Below are 19,829 nucleotides of genomic sequence, written 5' to 3'. Positions count from 1 at the left end.
TGCATGTAATTTGGAGGACTTTTCTGTGGCAGTTACAAGAGCTAACAGAACCCTTCAGCTCCCCTTGTTATCCCTCATGTACACAAAAAATAATTCCCTCGGGGCCTGGATGTCTGTGGTTCATATCATAAATATCCTGGGATGAGGATATTTCATTGCAATTGCAGCTTTTAATGCAGAAGGGATTTGCATTTGGCATTGCAGTTTGGTGTTGGAGGGGAAGGGGGTTCATGTGGGAGGTGGGTCAGTGTTTGGGTATTTCAGGCATGAAATATTCAAGTATAGAAGTTGGAATCTCTTCGTCAGAACGTTTCAGAAATGTAAATTTGGGGTATAAAAGTGAACTCTGGGGGGCAAACAGAAATGGTGTTTTCTGGTAGAATTAGGATATTATCCAGGCAGCCCCTCCTTTCCAGGTGTTTTTAGCAGCATCAGATGAAAATCCTAGAATAAATTTGATAGGAACTAGCATTTCTATTATTTTGTCAGCAATGTTGCTTTAAAAGTCAAATTTTACAGCTTATCTTAATGCAATATTTAAAGTTGTCAATGAGTGATGCTAGAAATTCTAATCCTGGATTGGGGTAAAAATTCTAGTTCTGGGCTGGGATAAAAGCTGTAAAAATATAATTCTGGAGTGATGCACAAGTGGCTGTTTGGGGCTGGTGGAGGTGACTTGGGGACAGTCCCTGCTGCCCAAAAAGCTTTTCCTGAGTGAATGAGAAGCATCTCATTTGAATGAGGGTCACAGCTGATTTCAAAGCTTATTTTAATCTTACGTTCCTGTCTGGAAGGAAAACCAGGAGTTGCCTGGTTTTATTTTTATGTTTTTATGGCTTCCTGTAGGTCCTTTCTTATGTCCAGGTACTGGGAATTGAACTCAAGTGCCAGGACTCCTGTGTGATTTTTGTGTGTGTGAGGAGATGATTCATTTCCAGACTGCTCTCTCCTCCTCACAGATATTCCTCCTCTCATTTTCTGGTCACTCAAGCTGCTGATAATTTTTCACATTACTCCATGAAAAGGGAAATAAAAAAAAAAATCAATATACACCAAGAATATTCATCCTATGTGATTTTGCAAATGTCAGGAAGCTCCAAGTGGAGGCTTCCAGTGTAGATTGAAGGTAATCCTCTCATTTGGGATGTTCTGACATTAAGGTAAATCAACTTCTTGCGTTCCTTGAGCAGTTTGCAAATGTAACCCAGCAGCTGCTTTAACTCTCCATGGTCACTAACAGCCTTTGCTGTGCATTTTTGGGAGACTGAAGCCATGCCCAAACCAATTCCTGGGGGTTTTTTGTGCCATAATCACTCAGCTGGGTCCCTGCCTGACAGTTCACTCTACATGAGACACTTCCAGGCTTTAACACAAGTTCAGGAGTTTTGTTTTAAAGTTGTGAGCCTGTGCCTTTCCCACCCCAGCCTGATGGGAAGCTGTGGATTAGAAACATTATGTAAAAGAGATGGAGCAGAGGGATTTCCTAAAATTGGCTTTAAAACATTGGATTTTTGGTTTTTTTGAAGGCTGGTGTAGTTCAGCCCCTCAAAAATCAGGTTCCCTTTCTCCTGGCAGAATAATTTCCATGGGGAATTCACAATTTCCTTGTCTATTGAAAGCCAACCATGAGGTTTATCCTTTAAATATTGGCATTTATGGGCAGGTGAATTTAGATTTAATCCTCCTCCCAGAGGCTGGAAGGGAGTGAACACTTCACTTCTGGCCCAGAAGTGCCTGAGAAATTTGTAAGTGAGTAAAAGGGAGTTTGGACTTGCCCTGAAGGCAGGAATGTGGCACCTCATGTGGGCTGAGAACAAAATGCTGGCCCTCACCATGAGCATCCCTGAGACCTGGAGCTGAAGATCCATTTAGGAGTCCTCATTTGGAATTCTATTTTTAATCTGTTATTCTTAGGAAGTTTGCTTTTTTACCTGAATTTGACTTTTTTGGTCCTTAAACCAACCTTTTATAAAGCTGAAGTACAACTTGTGCCTTTTGGGATGTAGCATTTTTGAGAAATTTTGCAGTTGTTCTACTTTATGGATTTGATTCCTGGTTCATTCTGCTCTTCATTCCTTTTCTAAGTTCCTTCTTTCCAAAAGGAAAGTTGTTTCCCTGGTATAAGGATCCTTTTCTCTCCTGGATTCTTCTTCTTCACTGCACTGCACTTTCCAGTCTCCTCTCCATCTCTCTTGGCTTTTGCCCTTAAAATCCTCATCCTCAGGCTTATCCCAGCAGACTTGACCCATCCTTTGGACTGCTCTCAAGTGTTTGCTCTCTCTGTGTTTTCCTGAAGCTTTGTGATTTCCACCAAAGCCCTTAAATCCAGGGGCTTGACTGGAAATTGTTGGGTTGGAATATCCCAGGGCGAGGAGGGAAAACAGTGACAGGGTAAAGGGATGAGGGAAAGGGGGTGACATTTCTCCTGTGGGAAGGAGCTGGTGGAAATCTGATGAATTCCTGAATCCAGGGAATGCTCCTTGGCAAAGGTCAGGTGTTGTTTTAAACCAGGTTTGTTTGTGGAAGCAGCAGAATTCCTTTTCCTGCCTGGTGAAATGTGGGAGCAGCCGCAGGTTTGCTGGTGATGCTGCTGCCCATAAATCAGGACAGGTTTTCCTCTGCTCCTCCATAAATTGTAAGTGCTGGTCCTGAGGAGAAAAAAGCAAACAAATGCACACTGCTCATTTATTTCTGCTCCTCCTTTCTCCCCTCCTCCTCCAAACAAAAAGCTTTTACTGCTTTACAGCAGCCACAGAACAGAAAATATTTGAAATTATACAGCAAATGCCATGCTTTGGCTTAAAAGGCCTTTTTTTCCCAGCTCATGGGATGGCATCAAATGGCTTTTTCTTCCATCTTAACAAGTGAGTGGTGAAATTCACCTGTCTGCCAAAAATCTGTGTGAGGCTGGTGGCCAGCTCAGCCCCAGAGCTGTCCTGAGAGCTGGGAAGGACACAGAGTCTTGGGGAAGGGAGGATGCAAGAGTCTGACCGTGTTCCAAAGGAATATATTTATTTTTTTTAAAGAGTTTCCAACCTGACTGTATCTTGAATGCAGTATTCACAATGAGAGAAATGCTGAGGTTTAGCATTTTATTTAAAACATTAAGCCTTCATGCTGGTTAATTAACACTGCCTGAAATTTGATCAGCTTAGAAAGTCCCTCACGTGTCAGAATATGGCACCGTAATATTCTTATCCCAGACTATGTCGCTGCTCCTGACCATTAACTCTGCAGGAGCTCAGAAATACCCTGAGATCCTCCTTTGCTGCTATTAACCTCAAAACCAAAATTGGATGCTGCAGTTCTTTCTGGCCACCAAGCAATCCAGCTTGGAAAATAAATTAAATCGCTGGGTTTTCCCTAAAAAAGATCTCGTGCATCTGCAAAGTCTCGCCCATGACAATTTGCACCTCGTGTCTACACAACTGAATTTGGGCTCTGCACATTTTTCTTACCCCCTGAGTATAAAAGAAGCGTTTTCCTTCCAGTATCAGCAGCCTCTCTCCCTGGTCCCCTCTCCAGATAAATTGTTTCTCCCATTAATGAGTTGTACCTCGTACAAATCCTGTGTAGTAGCTCCCTGTACAGCTCATTTCTCCAGAAGACTTGCCATGTCCTGGGCAAAGCTGGGAAAGCTTCCAAGGCAGGAAATCTGTGAGGCAGCAGATTGGGAGTTATTGACCTTCAAGAATATAGATTTCATTTATCAGGATCCTGGGCCACAGCCGTGCTGTCCTCACCTGAATAAATTGGCTCAGGAGTAAACAGCTGAATTTTTCAGAGCCTTGGGCTGGGGATGTGAGACACACGGTCTCTTGTTTCTCTGAGAATGGTGGGAAAATCTCCAGCTTTGGGTTGGTTTTCTGTGATGCTGGAGGTGTTGTGGTGCAGCTGCACGAGGGAAGAGCCAGGCAGTTCAGGAATTTGCCCCAAGTTACACCAGGAGAAGTTCAGGTTGGATATTAGGAAAAGTTCCTTCATGGAAAGGGTCGACTAGCAGAGGAACAGCTGCCCAGGGCAGTGGGGCAGTCCCCATCCCTGGAATTGTTCAAAAAGTGTCTGGATTCGACACCTGAGCACAGGGTTTATTGTTTAACAAGGTGATGGTTGGTTGTTGGTGACCTTAGGAGTCTTTTCCAACCTCAGTGACTCTGTGCACTCCTGGGCCTCTGGAGCTCAGGGCTCTCTCCACTCAAGAAATTGATTTCCATGATCCAGCTTCTCATTGTTCTCTGAAGGAACAACTGGACAGTTGGCATTTCCAAACAAAGATGTTGGAGCACAGTGAGGGTTTTAAGAGGCAGTAGAAACAAAAAGTGGGTGCTTTTCTCTAAGACAGACGTCTTGGCTGGAGAGGGAGGGACGAAGTTAGAGACTGGCAAAAATGGAAAGAATCTTTTCCCTTTTTAACCCTTTTTTATTGTGTATTTGCACTACGATAGAAAAAAGTACCTGAAAGTGCTCCATTAAAAATAATGTGACTCAATGTCAGCAGGAGAATTGTTAAACTGACTTTTACAGAAACTTTAAAGGAATTCCAGTAATTTAAGCCAGAAACAAACAAGTGTTCTTCTAATATCTGAAGCTGTTCTGGTGAGAGGGCTGGAATTGTTTAACCCGGAGAGGAGAAGCTCCAGAGAGAGCTCAGAGCCTCTTCCAGGGCCTAAAGGGGCTCCAGGAGAGCTGGAGAGGGACTGGGGACAAGGGATGGAGGGACAGGACACAGGGAATGGCTTTAGCTGGAAGAGGATAAATTTAGATGGGATTTTGGGCAGGAATTGTTCCCTGTGAGGGTGGGCAGGGCTGGCACAGGGTGCCCAGAGCATCCCCTGGATCCCTGGCAGTGCCCAAGGCCAGGCTGGACACTGGGGTTGGAGCAGCCTGGGACAGTGGGAGGTGTCCCTGCCCATGGCAGGGGTGGAAGGAGATGATCTTTAACCCAAATCGTTCTGGGATTCTGTGATTCCATGGTCTGGTTTTCTCCTGTTCGTCTCCACTTCCTTGCTAGGAAGGACACAAGAATTATGTGATTACAGTCTGTGTGTTGTACATGAACTAAATCTGGATCACATTTAATTTGAGGATTCATTTTTCAGGCTCTGGAACATTTACAGAATCCATTATTAATATTAATATTCAGTAACATCTAAAGGCTTTGTTCAGGTTAGAGGAGGTGCAGTGGAAGCAGCCTCTGCTCCAGTGTGTTTGTGGTGTTGACAGACAAGGGTAGGAAGGTGACAAAAAAAAAAAATCACAGGAGATTTAATTCTGCTAAAATTGTTATTCAATCAGTGGCTGTGGCACCTATAGGCAGTGATGTGTAGGCAGAGTGTGTCTGCTTTTCAGAATCTCTGAGTGGTTTGGGTTGGAAAGGACATCTGAAGGTCACCCCATCACAAGCAAGGGGCAACTCTGCCAGGTTCCTCCAGCCTGGCCTTGGACATTTCAGGGATCCAGGGGCAGCCACAGCTTCTCTGGGCACCCTGTGCCAGCCCTGCCCACCCTCACAGGGAATTGCCCAAAATCTGCCCACTTTTTGCATTCCCAGCCGTGGTTTGGGAACACGTCTGTGCTGATCCAGGAGCCAGTGGGAAGAACCAAGGGAGTTTGTTGACAGTGTTGATGCAAATCAGAGATGATTTAAGCTTTGATGTATTTCCAGTCTCATTTTGGGGAGGGATTGGTTAAATCTGGAGCACACAAACCAGGACAAGGGAAGTGATGGTCACACCGTTGTCTTTGAAATGAAAATATGCAGAAGTTATGGATGACTGAAGTTCAGAAGAAAATGGCACTCAGAATGAGGGAAGGTTAAGTGATTTTGAAAGCTTTCACTTGCTGCCTTAACAAGCACCTGAATATTAGTTCAGTTCCTGTAAATTGGAGCAGTATTGCCCTTCTGAGTCAAAATTAACTCAGCTCAGTGCGTGAAGATGTCCTCCTTCTTCTGCAACTGTGCCTTTACTCTTAAATTCATGTTAATTTTTGTTTAAAAATAAAAACATGCTCTGTATCATCATGCTAGATTAGATCCATAATATGGATAAAAACATTCAGATCCTTCCATTTGCAAAAATTGCGTTGCAGAGCGTTCAGGCTGCCTTGTAATTTCCTGCAGACGTGATCCCTCATTACCGTGATTGTAATTAGTCCTTCTGATGCGTTTTTCACCTTCAAGGCACTTTACAAACATGAGGCAGACTCATGCTCATTCCAGTCCTCTTCTCTGGATAAATAACGCTCTGAACCTTGTTGGAAAAATAAGTAAAATCAAGAGGAGGGGTCGAATATCACGAGGAGCTGCAAGGAAAGGTTAATGAAGAACCAGATTCTGCTCCTTGTGAGCATTCATGGCTTTTTTAAATTTTAAATTAGGTCACCTCTTTGTCCAAACTTCACCCTGACTCAGAAGCTCCTTTCCCCTCGCTCAGCCCCACAGTGCAGTTTGTAGCCCTTATTTTGTTTTTATTTGGAGGGCAGAAATCTCTCTCCTTTCTCCCTGCAATCTCCCATTACTGTTTTTCCCTCTGCATTTCCTCATCTCCTGCACCATCAGCAGCTCCCTGCATCTCCAGGCTGCTGCTTTCCAGCCCTTCCCTCTCAGTTTGCCAGGACAACCTTTCAGTCCACCCCTCCACTTGAAAATTGGCTCCTTTTTTCCCAGAGTGGAGCAGGGATGGACAGTGGGACCCATCTTGCTTTTTGTGACACTGGCATGTTCCATATAAAGACTTGCTGAAGATTCATCCTTAATGTTTCATTCTTATTTTTCAAATCAGCATCTAGAACCAGGGATTTTTCTAAAAGTCGTATTTTTTTCCAACTTTTCTTGATACACTAAGAAATGCAATTTCAAATTGCAGATGAGTAGACAAATAGAATTCACGTGACACTGATTTTGTGGAATTTCAGTTGTGTGGTTTGGGGAGCTTTTGGCTTTTTGGGGTGTAAAATATCTCTTATTTGCACAGTGCCTTCTAGAGGATGGGATTGAGGGATTTTTATGGGATGAATGCAGGGATCAGTTGTGAAGGTTTCCCCAGGTCACATTTCCTCTCCTCTCCCCAGCATCCATCTCCCACCACCTTTGGAAGTTGTGGTGCTTCATCCCAAACTCCCTGGCCCCGAAAATGGATGTTTTTTGGGGAAAAATGGGGAATTGTGTGTTCAGCCTCAGGCCTCCTCCATCCACCTGCTCTTGGCTGCTGCATCCCCTCAGGATCCCACCAGGGCAAAGGACATGTGGCCTGGTGCTGAGAGGAGAATGAGGTGGCGTGACCAGGGGATTTAAATTTAAGATGCAGGCTAATAAAATCTGCATTTTTAACTCGTTCTCAAACTAATTTTTATTTTAAAATGAGAGGTCAGCAATGCCAACCAAATTTCAGCAGCAGAGGCAGATCATCAAGTTTGATCTCAGATAGCCTGGTGTGCTAATTTAGGCATAGTTTTGGGTCTGAGTGGTTCTTTATCTTTGGAGTTAGAAAAACCAAATGAAAAATGCACATTTAAAACCATTCTTGCTGCTCCTCATTAAGATTGTTGCCTTCTGAAGAGCTGAAGGATATTGTTAAATTTCTTTGGGTCACTTGAGACGGCTGCTGAATTTCATGGTTGAGGAACGAGAGGAAGAAGAACCAATGGAAATATAATGAGTATTTGTTCAAAGCAATATCTGCAAATTGCCTGTCCTGTCTAATACAGATTATAGATATTAGAGGGAGAGAGAGGTGATTATGAAATATAATCAATCACCAGCCTTGCTCCAAGGCCTGGGTTTCTTTGTGGACAGCCTGTGTTTACACATTACTGGCAGGAATCATTTCGCTTCTGAGGCTCTTCCATCATTTGACTTGATTTTCATCCAGTGAATTTGCATCCTGTGCCAGGGAAGGTCATGGAGCACATCACCTTGAGTGCCACCAAGCCAAGAGGGCCGATGGCACCTGAGTTGTGTTGAGCAGGGTGTGACAGCAAGACCAGGGCAGGGACTGTCCCTCTGTACTGCCACTGCTGGGGCACCTCCAACCCCGGGCTCAGTTTTGGACCCCTCTATGATAAAAAAAGTCATTGTGGGGCTGGAATGTGTCCAGGGAAGGGGCTGGGGAATTCCTGATGGAGCTGGGAAAGGGCTGAGCCTGGAGCAGAGGAGGTCAGGGGGGACCTGGTGGCTCTGCACAAGTCCCTGCCAGGAGGGGACAGGTCGGGCTGTGCTCCCAGGGCACAGGGACAGGAGGAGAGGGAATGGCCTCAGGCTGGGCCAGGGGAGCCTCAGGGTGGAGATTTGGGGAATTCCTTCATGGAAAGGGTTGTCCAGCCCTGGCCCAGCTGCCCAGGTGGAGTCCCCATCCCTGGAGGGATTTAAAATCCCTGTGGATGTGGCACTTGGGGACATGGGTGGCCTTGGCAGAGCTGGGGGATGGTTGGACTCGGTGAACTTGGAGGGCTTTTCCAGCCTAAACAATTCCATGATTCCATTAATAGGGACGTTTATAACCTCAGCACAGCTCTTTGGCACATCAGATGCTCCGTGTTTTCAGGCATGTGGCACAATGCATTTGGTTGCTTTATTTGGATTTATTTGATTCTAATGTTGATGTTTAACCAAGGTATGTAATTCAGCTTCTTTTTGTTGTTTGTGATGTTTTTTTTCCAACAGATGTGGGAAGAGGCCATTGCCTTGGGTAAAGAACTTGCAGAACAGTACGAAAATGAAATGTTTGATTATGAACAACTCAGTGAACTGCTGGTAGGTTTTTTTAATGACATAGACACTGCAATAATTTATTTCAGAGTTGAATTTCCTAGCTTTTAAAATTATACAGAAATACTATAGCAATGGCAGTAAAATGCAGAAGTATCTACCCAACATGGCTTCGTTGGAACAATGTCAATTAACTGGCTGCCACTGGATTGTCTAAAAAACATTGAATTTTTTTTTTTTAGCTGAAAGAAAAAACATTTCAGTAATGTTAAGCTGATTTATTTGGGGTATAAAAGGAAATTTTGAATTTAAATATAAATGGGAACACGAAAAAAGTCCCCATTCTCTCTCAAGTGTCTTTCTATATTCACGTTTCTTTTTTTAGGTATGAATAATCCCCAAGCATTCATGTCTCCAGTCAGTTATTTTTGCCCTGACGTTACCCATTCATTATTCCTGCACCATTTTTTTCCTCCTGTTCTCTTCCAAAGAGATAAATGGCAGCTGTCACTGTCCCTCCTCATGTCCCAACCATTTCCACAGGAGCTGGGATGTGATTCCAGTTTGGTTCTGAAAATTCTCAGCTCTGAAGTTTCTGATACCTTTTGGTTTTGCACTCAGAGTACATTTTCCAGAATTTCTTTGGATTGTTCATCTGTTTTCTTTATCCCAATGTGTGTGAGCATTCCTGTGGTGTTGAACTCAGCTCACAGCCCCAGCTCACTGCTCCTGGTGGGATGGGCACAGAATATTCTTCATTTCAGTACAAAAGGACTTGGGTAGGATTGTTCCTCGTCTGGAAATGGTTGTCAGATGTGACTATTCACCAGGGGCTGGCTACTCTCTGAGTCCCTCGGTTTTAATTTTCCATCTCCTTTTTGCTTGCACATGGGAGTGTGAAGGGGTTTGTCACAGAGGCAGCCACTCTTTAATTATCCTACTGGATCCATTTGGGAGGAGAATTTGGAATTTGAACTTTATTCATTGTAGCCAGTGATCACAGAGTGATTGAATGATTTGGGTCCAGAGGATATTAAAGCTCATCCAGTTCCACCCACTTTGCCACAGGCAGACACCTTCCACTATCCCAGCTTGCCTCAAGCCCAACCAGCCTGGCATTGGATATTTCCATGGAGTTTCTCCCTCTTCTAAGAAGGCAGACCCAGAACTTCCAATCCTCACGTCAGACAATTGAGTTTATCTGCTCTTTATTCATCAGCCAGGAGATGAGATGTCCCAGAATTAGTCCTGGCGTGCATTTCCCTCACAAGACAGAGATCAAAATTCACTCTCCCGTGTGAGTCAGGTCTCACACACCCCATCAGCTTTTCTTCTTGCTGCTGCTGAACAGCACTTTTTTTTCTCCCACAGTAAAATTCTGGGGTTTTTTGTTCTTTCTGTTCTCCCTCTTGTCTCTTTTCTTCAAGCAATATGAAATATTAGCCTCTAAGACAATTCACAAATGATAAAATAGTTTTGCTCCAGACGAGCTGAAAATACTCGGCAGATCTGGGTCTTTGTAGTCCTGGTGCCATTTGCTGTTATCTGTCGTGTGGGAACAACCCTAAACCTCCTCCCAGATCAAAAGTCATTCTCTTTGCAGAAATAATAGACTAAAAATAAGCTAACGAACAGATCTTCTGAAGTTTCTCATTCGCTATTATTTCATCATTAGAGATAAAGAACTCGGCGTCGAAAGCAGATGGCGTCTGACATGCGTGTGTTTATTCCAAAATTTACATTTTCCTGCAATTCTCAACTGCCTGCTTTCCATATGCAAATTCACGGTTGTAAATAGGGAAGAGAAGTAGTAGAAAAATGTAATGAGATGTAAGAGCCCAAAACTGAAAAGTCGGCACCGTTGGGATGAGCTGTGTGAGGCTTCATCCTTCCGGTGTTCCAGAAATTCCACAACTGGAATTTCAGATTGCCTTGCAAATTCCTGACCTTCACTGCCAGTGAAATATGGGATGTGAATCAGTGAGGTTCACCAAGATGAGGTCCATCAGAATTGAGATATTGGTTATGGAACGATGAGGTTCACAATGGTGAAGTTCATCAAAATTGAGATATTGGATATGGAGCAGTGGCATTCATCAAGATGAGATCCATCAAAATTGAGATATTGGATGTGGAACAATGAAGTTCACCCACATGAGGTCCATCAAAATTGAGATATTGGATGTGGAACAGTGAAGTTCACCCACATGAGGTCCATCAAAATTGAGATATTGGATGTGGAACAGTGAAGTTCAGCAATGTGAGATCCATGAAAATTAAGATATTGGATATGGAGCAGTGATGTTCATCAAGATGAGGTCCATCAAAATTGAGATATTGGTTATGGAACAATGAGGTTCACCATGATAAGGTTCATCGAAATTGAGATATTCCTTAGGGAACAGTCAGATACACCACGATGAATAGGAAAGTCACGGCTACAGAGTCTGATATTCCCAAACAATGCCATGAATCTGACAGAAAGATGAATAAAAAAAGAAGGGAATGAAACATCTTTAAATTAGAGATGCACACAGATCTTTAGTATAAGGGATCTCCTAAAAGCTCAGGTTCTTCAGATCCCTCCTGTTTATTTTGCAGAGAAAACAAGCCCAGTTCTATGAAAACATTGTGAAGGTGATACGACCAAAACCAGATTATTTTGCTGTTGGATACTACGGCCAGGGATTCCCAACATTCATAAGGGTAAGTGTCACCTGTTTCCACAGAGGCTTCTTGCTCTGGAAGTTTCCCTTGGCTTGGAGAAACCTGCCTGGCACTGACAGGTGTTTTTTAGGTGTATAAAACAAACACTGGTTTTTCTATTCTGGTTTCTAAGATGGAATAGTTGAATTTCAGCACAAAAACTTTCTCTTCAAATGTATTCAGTACTCTCTATTTCTTCAGGCTACCACTAGAAATGAAGATAAATTACCCAGTTCATCACTCGGGGTCATAACCGTCTGAAATGGTGACATTTTTGCCTGACAGTTTAATATAGATTTATATATATAATATATATATATGAGCATGGTAGAGAAGCCTTTTGTGTGTGACCATGTTTTCAGGCGAGTGTCCTTTCCAGCATTGTCACTAAAATGAAATTGACTATCAAAGGTGTGTGTGACACCTTTAATAGCAAATTTTTTCATCGATTTGTCTGTGTCATGTGCCAGTTTAAGACATGTGTCACTTAGTTGATGCAAGGATCATAGCTTTAGTGACATTTTGAGGGGTTTTTTTCACTAATATTAGGATTTTTATGGGTTGAATTAGTGGCTAAAGAAAAGTGGGGTTATAGCATGTCTGAATTTCATCTGTATTGTGATTCTCTGGCACTTGGCAGTTGGTGACACTGAAATAACCCGTTTTACTTAGTTAACTTCCCTGGGCATCACGTGCCAGGGTCTCACCACTCTCACAGGAATGAATTCCTTCGCAATTTGCCCTCTGAAAACCAGGCTGTTGAGTGCCCTGCTGATGGAGAAAACCCTCACTTCGCCCTCTACTCCAACATCCCCTGTGGATTACAAATGTATATACATAAATTACAGTTATACAGAGGCTTCTTAGCCATCTATTATTGCTTTTCTTTCCCCTACTGAGCTTTTCAAAAGGCACCATTGCAGAATTAAACCCAGCTGGGCAAATGTGAGCAACTCCAGGTTCCTACCCCCAGTCAAAACACCCTTTTTTAATAAATGCTGTGTAATTTTTTCACCAAGTATTCATTTGGAGATGAGTAATGAGGTTAAGCATATTCAGATGCAAATTTTATCCAAACTTGCTTTAATATGTTTGATCAGTTAAAAATATGCAAGTTTTGTTTTACGTTTTCCTTTAGAATTTAATGAACTCGGCATATAAATGGACTGTATAAAATATCTCTTCATTTTCCTTATTGGCAAAGAGGAAACCAATGCTTACAAATACAATAGATGTAACTTGAAAGTTTTAAAAAGTTTGAAGTTTATAATGGCTAAAATCTAATACATTAATGTGAGTCTTTTTTAAGAGTCATTATTTTTGGATATTCCTCCTCAAATCTACACTGTTTTATGCTTCTGTTTTTCTCTGCTACTCTTGTCTGCTCACCTAAGTGCCTTTGAATAAGTGTTTATGTACAAAAAGCCTAATTCAGTTTATTTGTTGCCATCCATTCCATCATTAGCTGTGGAAGGTGGAGGACACATCTTGGATTTGGTAATAATTTCTCTTACTATGTTTTCAGTGGACACCAATGTTACAGATCCTAGCAATCACGTTTTGAGGTGATTTTAGTGTGGCTTATAAAAATACCCAAAGGTAAAAGTGGGCTTAATTTCCAATTCCAGGACAGAATTGGAGATGAGAAAAAAAAAATTGATAAAGTATTGATTACGACGCAGCGTGAGGAGTGTGAAATTCCTCACTTACTGAGAAGTACTAACAGCATTGGTGTCAGCACCCCTGAGGCCCCAGTTCTATACTGGGAGCACTGGTTTTAGCTGTGGGGGTGCTGGTGGCAGCTGTGGGTGCCTGTGTTTGCAGAACAAAGTGTTCATTTACCGGGGCAAGGAGTACGAGCGCCGCGAGGATTTCGAGGCGCGGCTGCTGACGCAGTTCCCCAACGCCGAGAAGATGAAGACAACCTCACCCCCTGGAGATGACATCAAAACCTCCTCTGGCCAGTGTATCCTTGGGCTCTACAACCAGTACAACCAGTACAACCAGTGTGCCCAGCAGCTCAGGTCAAGCATTTATGGCCAACCTTTGCCCTGGCCATAAATGTTACACTTCTGCCCTGACGGGTGAAATGCACCGACTTTGTTGTTTTGTCCTTTTTTTTGTGTGTGTGTGTTCCTGTTGAGCTGTTTGCTCTGCATGACTGAAATGCCCTTTGTACTTCTTAACCCCCGAAATTCAGATATTCAGTGTTTCACTGTAAAGCCCAAACTGGATTTACCCTCGAAATTTCACAGGCCGGTGTCAGAGCAAATCGTGAGGTGAGTTTGGGTTGGGTTTTGTCGTTTTCTCAAGTCCCCTTTTTTAACACATTATTGTTGGGTAATGAATCTGTTCACAGCCATGGAGGGCGGGCATTGTGAGGGCATTTAATGGTGATTTTTAATATTGCCACACATTCCAGCCCACTGGAAAATAATGATCCCATATTTGTTCATAAACTTTCTCTAATATTAGAATTTAGAGCAATTCCTAAACAGACAGAGTTGGATTTTTCATTGTGCATTTGGAATTTGGAACTGCATGATCTTTGAGGTCACTTCCAAGCCAATCCATCCTGTGATTCCATGATTCTTTTCCCTTTTTCCAGTTTCTACAGGGTGAATGAAGTCCAACGCTTTGAGTATTCGCGCCCCGTTCGCAAAGGAGAGAAAAACCCAGACAACGAATTTGCTGTAAGAAATCACGAAGAAAATAAACCACTTTGGGTTTGCTTGTTTCTCCCCCTCTATTTTGAGCATCTGAGCCATTCATTATCTTTTGCTTGTCGAGAAATAAATTCTGGGTTTAAAAGGGATTATTTTTCATAGAAAGTTAATTAGGCTAATTTATCATGTTCTCGTTTATACCAAAAGGAAAAAAAAAAGATGGGCAAAGCTGTATTTATTTGGTAAAAACAGCTCTTCTGAGAAAGGATTTAAAATAGTTACACCTGAAACTTGCCTTGCCATGAAGATTCCATCTGAAAGTGTTTTATCACTAATACCTTTTGCCTTTTTTTTGCCTTTTTTTTTTTTTTTTTTTTATAAAATGAGTGCTGTGTGGAGGCCCTGGCACAGGGTGCCCAGAGCAGCTGTGGCTGCCCCTGGATTCCTGGAAGTGCCCAAGGCCAGGTTGGATGGGACTTGGAGTACCCTGGGATAATGAAAGATGTCCCTGCCCATGGAGCTGGATGGGATTTAAGGTCCTTTCCCACCCAAACCATTCTGGAATTCCATCAATATCCAGTAAAACCAGGGGATCTTTCCATGGTATTCTCCTTCAGAAAGGGAGCAGTTGTTCCCTGTGAAGTCAGATGCCAGATTTAAATCAGCGCTGCTCCACCTTGCAGTTGGAATTCCCCCTGGCCCTGTGACATCTGCCATACCTTGGTCCCTGTCCTGGTGATGAGGGTTTAGGGCTTTGCTCGGGGTCCCAGCTGTCTGCTGCTGATGTGACACTTGTGTTCCCTCTGCAGAACATGTGGATTGAGAGAACCATCTACGTGACAGCCTATAAATTACCAGGGATCCTCAGGTGGTTTGAAGTCAAATCGGTTTTCATGGTAAGATCAGTTCGGCTTTATTGAGACTGTGTAAAAAAACCAGGGTTTTTATACAACCAGGGAGCATTTGTGTGTCTCAGTGACTGTGCTGAGTTCTGTGAACAGGGAATCCATGGGATTGTGCCTGGCACATCCTGAGGGAACCTGCTGAGGGTGCTGCTTCTTGACTGAGGGTGACTCAGGCAACGCTTTTCCATTCCTGAGGGAAGGGAATGCAGGCAGTCCTTTTAGAAAGCATTTATGTCTCTCAGCAGGTGCCTAGAATGAGGAGAGACCTGAGGTGGTGCAGGGAAACCCTGCTCCATCCCAGAGAATCTGGCCTGAACTTTATAAAAGAGGATCTGGATATTTGTCATTAATTCAAAACACCCCAATAATCAAAGGCATTGTATGTCTGCATTTCTTACCACTCGTGATTAAAGGTTGTTTTTGTTTCTTCTCCACATTTAGCTAAATATACCCTCAGCAACCTCACAGAGTAACTCCAAATTACTCATTTCTCTGTTCAGCCATTTAGACTGTTTAGATAAGACATATCCATTAAACGCCTTTAAGATTAAATTATTCTTATGCAGCTGTAATTTTTAAGTAGCAATAAAAACATTGTTACTGCGTTTTTGAAATCTCTCTTGTGAGGCTTATTTTTAAAGGAAAAGAACAATTTGCATATGATTAATTAAAACCTTTTTCATTGCTCCATTGAGGTTATGTTGGACAGTTGTATTTGGATGAACAGAAGTAATGCAGAAAATTACTATGGTATCTATAGTAACAGAATATGAATGTGATGTGTGACAGTAATAGGCAGCTGAATAAAACACATTGAATTTTTAATGAATTTCGTAGTTTCAATATAACCCTGATGGAGAAGATTGTATTTATCTTCATGATGGCAAGAAGTGCTGTTTGTAAAGGCTGGCAGCTCTGATGCCAGTCCTGATGGCACTTGGTGCACAGCCCTCATGCTCTGCCTGGCATCCAAACGGGCACAAATCCTGGGAGAGTGTTCCTGTCAGCCTCTGGGGAGCAAGGATGCTATGAGCTGCAGAGCTGAGAAATGATAGCAGAATGGAACTTAATAACGTGTGGGAAGACTGCTGCAGATAACTCCTGACCTCCTCTGGCACAGTTCCTACCAAATGGGTATTGACTTTCCTCAAGATCCCTGTCAGCTAAAATGCTGCAAGGAGGATCACAGGGTTTACATCCCCCTAATGCTAAATTGTGATTATGGATACAGATATTATTGATCCTTTGCTAAGCACCAGGACACTCCAGCAGCTCTGCATGTTTCATATTTTATTGATGGAACTGGAATATCGTTAAAGGGAGAGGTGAGATTGCATCAAATCAGTGCTGAGAGAATGGAGTAATTTCATAAATGCAGTGTATTATGTTACATAACCCATAGGAACATGCAGAATTGCTTTAAATCTATTGGCTTTTCAAATTCCTTCTGAGTACTTTTACCTAAACCTTTGCAATCTGTTCATTATCTGCAAGGAATTTGGGGCCAGCACTCGTTATCCTGTATCTGATTTGCTTCAGCTGCCACACAAGAAGTTGTAGGGGAAAAATTTGCTGAGACCAGCCAGGGAATTGGAAATCAGATTTTGAATCACACTTGAGTTTAAAAAAGCACAAATGCTAATGCCTGTTTTGTTTTTATCTTGGAATTTTGTACCGGTGCAAATGTCTCAGGAGGATGTAATTCCTGTTTTCCCTGGATAGAGTGAGGAATGCCCAGAGTCAGGAAGGCACTGGGAACCGGACTCAGAATTCACACTTATCATAAATAGCTTTCACCAGGTTCCAAAGCCCAGTTTGTAGTAGTGAGATGGCAACTGCAGTTCTCCATCTGCTTTTAAAAAATTAGAGGGAGTGTTACAAGAGTAGTAAAAGAAAGGAGAATGAGAAAGAAAGCCATGATTGCTGCTACAGAAAAGTCAAAAAGCTGTCAGCTCAATGAGTGCTAATTTCTGGAGACGCTCAAGAGCTTTAAAAGCAATGGTTCATCAACACATTATTGCATAGTTATAAGGCCATTAATACAAATGGCAGAATCCTAAATTTAGCCTGTGATGTTCCCAGCAGTTCTTGCCCAATCAGATGCTGAATGTGGCTTCCCTCCCCAGTCCAGATTCCCCCGGTGGCACGTTGGGCTCTGTCCGAGCCTGGCCTGCTCCCTGTTCCCAGCAGAAACACCAGCCTCCTTCCCTGCCTTCCAGAATAATTCAGCAGGCAGGCTGCTCAAAATGCTAATTAAAACATCCTTGATGTAATCAGCTGGCAGGTGTAAGAGTAACGACTAAAGAGATTTGATTATAAGTGGTTCTCAGAAACAGGGTAAGCAACTGATAGCCAGGTAGAAGTGCTGCTTTGTTTATGTAGCATTTATGTAAATGAGGCTGTAATCAAATATACACTTGCATTTTCCTCACAGGCCTCAATTAACCTTCCTTTCCTCTCCCTACCACATCATTTTTTTAATACAAGCAGGCTGTGTCTTCCAGTGAGGACTCTACACTCTGGGTCACTGCAGGTTACTGATTTTCTGCCCATTCACTAATATTTCAAACATTTTAATACTGGTTTTTTTGGGGTTTTTTTTCAACGTGAACTTTTTGAAAGACGCGGTAGCTGGGCATAAAAAGTAGCTGGAGGTCAGTCAATTAAAATAAAGCAAGTTTTAGACAGCATAAGAGCTAATTTCACCTCGTGAGGGCATCTGAGGACTCCCTTCATTGAAGTCCAGGTAGAAGGAGGATTTTCTCCCTTCAGTTCTCGATGCTCTGATGAAGAAAATGTGACCTCTTGGGAAAAAGCACAGCAGATAGTTTAGATGTCATCTCATCAACATATTCAACTCCATGTCCTTGGAAACACGCCAAAATAATCACTGCAAAAATATCTTCTTGATTTTTTTTTGAGCGGCTTAGGATTACATTTTCCATCAGAAAATCCACGTTAAAGTTATCATTTCTTTCTTACTGTTACGTTAAGCTGGATCTTCTTTGTGCTGCTAAAACTCACCAACCCTTAATCTCTGATGTTCTCCGTAATCCTCCAAAAAAACCTCACGTGATTGCTGCCAGGGCCTTTCGGGATGTTGTGCTGGGATGTAATCCCTCCTGCAGCAGCAAAATGCAGTTAACTTGCTCCACTGATACCCATCATCATATCAGTTACTGCAGCACAGAGATACCAAACACCTCAATGCCTGAAATCACCTTTGCTGGCAATTATTGGTCAAAAAACACACAGTCACCTTCGGGTCTGGAATGTTCCTGCTCTGAGCAGGTTCAAAACTCTTGCCCCGTGCTTTGAAATCTCCTGATTTTTTTTTTTTGATTTTTTTTTTTTGTGTTGTGGCTTTAGGTGGAGATCAGCCCTCTGGAAAACGCCATCGAGACCATGCAGCTGACCAATGATAAGATCAACAACATGGTGCAGCAGCACCTGAACGACCCCAACCTGCCCATCAACCCCCTGTCCATGCTGCTCAACGGCATCGTGGACCCCGCCGTCATGGGCGGCTTCGCCAACTACGAGAAGGTGACCCCAAATTCCCAAATTCCCTCAGCCCAGCACGGGGACAGAGAGGGATGGAGCAGCTCTGCTGGGAAAAAAAGGCTGGGGGAGCCTGAGCTTCCTCAGCCTGGAGAGGAGAAGGTTTGGGGTGACCTCACTGCGTGACCTTGCAGGTCCTAAAGGGGCTCCAGGAGAGCTGGAGAGGGACTGGGGATAGGGGATGGAGGGACAGGACACAGGGAATGGCTTCCATGGGTGGGATATTGGGCAGGAATTGTTCCCTGAAGGGTGAGGAGGAGCTGGGCTGGAATTCCAGCCCCTGGATCCCTGGCAGTGCCCAAGGCCAGGTTGGACATTGGGGTTAGGAGCAGTGGGACAGTGGGAGGTGTCCCTGCCATGGCAGGGGTGGCACTGGATGGGATTTCCAACCTTTCCAACCCAAATGGCTGTGATTCTGTGATTCCACCATTTTCACTTTGTGTTTGTAGCTGTCGCTTCACAGAATTTTGAAGTTGATCAATTTGTCTCGGTTGTAGCTCATTCCTCTGGTAGTAGATGTTTCATTTTCTGAAATAATGGCTCATTTCTCTCTCTCTCTCTCTCAATTAGGCTTTTTTTACTGACAAATACATGCACGAGCATCCAGAGGATCATGACAAGATTGAGAAGCTGAAGGATCTGATTGCTTGGCAGGTAAAAAGCTTGAAGTCAGGTTTGGCAGAGCCAGCTGCTGTGGAAAAGCAGCTTGGTGTCACTTTGCAGGAAATTCAGACATTATCCTCACCTGGATACGTTTCTTTGCCATTTAAATCTGTCTTGGAGCTTGAGTTAAAGTTCATCTTTTCAAATCTGGCATAAATGCTCTTTTTGACAAACTTGCAGAGAACAAATAAGATCAAGATATTTTCCTTTTAATTTTTTTTTTTTTTTTTTTAACATAGTAAGTGACAATCTCCCATCTGTATCAGATGAGAAAATATTTTTCAGAGCAAAGGAGACAATTCCAATTTTGTTCCATAGTCACATACTGGACATTTCTCTATGGTCTGAGGTTAATTTTATGAAAACTAAAAAAATACCAGGTTGATTGGAAATGGGTTTTTTTTCCCCACAGAAGAAGAAAGTGAATCATTGTCTTTTCATATTCAATTCTATCTTTAAAATAAAGGGAATAATTTACATTTCTGTAGATTTCAATCTTAGAGGTAGTAGAACCAAAGCTACAGAATTCAAAAATAAAATATCCTCTGAAGACCATAAAACTATCAGTGAAAAAAACCTCCTTTGGTTTGAAAAAAAAAAAAAAAAAAAAGCTTTTTTTTT

General features: G+C 42.8%; 1 protein-coding gene and 1 long non-coding RNA gene across 3 annotated transcripts in view; one reads left to right on the top strand and one right to left on the bottom strand.

Annotated features, from left to right (window-relative positions):
* LOC136363954 (uncharacterized) overlaps nt 1-19,829 on the bottom strand; it is a 465,017-nt gene that overhangs the window by 377,291 nt on the left and 67,897 nt on the right. The gene's annotated exons all lie outside the window — the stretch shown is intronic.
* Nucleotides 1-19,829, top strand: part of DOCK1 (dedicator of cytokinesis 1) — a 269,993-nt gene that overhangs the window by 218,537 nt on the left and 31,627 nt on the right. For both annotated transcript variants that reach the window (XM_066323421.1, XM_066323420.1), the window contains exons 39-46: nt 8,663-8,752; nt 11,309-11,413; nt 13,238-13,379; nt 13,614-13,692; nt 14,022-14,106; nt 14,889-14,975; nt 18,354-18,530; nt 19,116-19,199. In XM_066323421.1, the coding sequence (XP_066179518.1) occupies nt 8,663-8,752; nt 11,309-11,413; nt 13,238-13,379; nt 13,614-13,692; nt 14,022-14,106; nt 14,889-14,975; nt 18,354-18,530; nt 19,116-19,199 (849 nt within the window). The remainder of the gene's footprint in view (nt 1-8,662; nt 8,753-11,308; nt 11,414-13,237; nt 13,380-13,613; nt 13,693-14,021; nt 14,107-14,888; nt 14,976-18,353; nt 18,531-19,115; nt 19,200-19,829) is intronic.

The sequence above is a fragment of the Sylvia atricapilla genome, chromosome 8 (assembly GCF_009819655.1).
Source record: "Sylvia atricapilla isolate bSylAtr1 chromosome 8, bSylAtr1.pri, whole genome shotgun sequence".
Lineage (NCBI taxonomy): Eukaryota > Metazoa > Chordata > Aves > Passeriformes > Sylviidae > Sylvia > Sylvia atricapilla.
The sequence above is the reverse complement of the archived record's forward strand: the minus strand, read 5'-3'. Positions and strand labels throughout refer to the sequence as shown.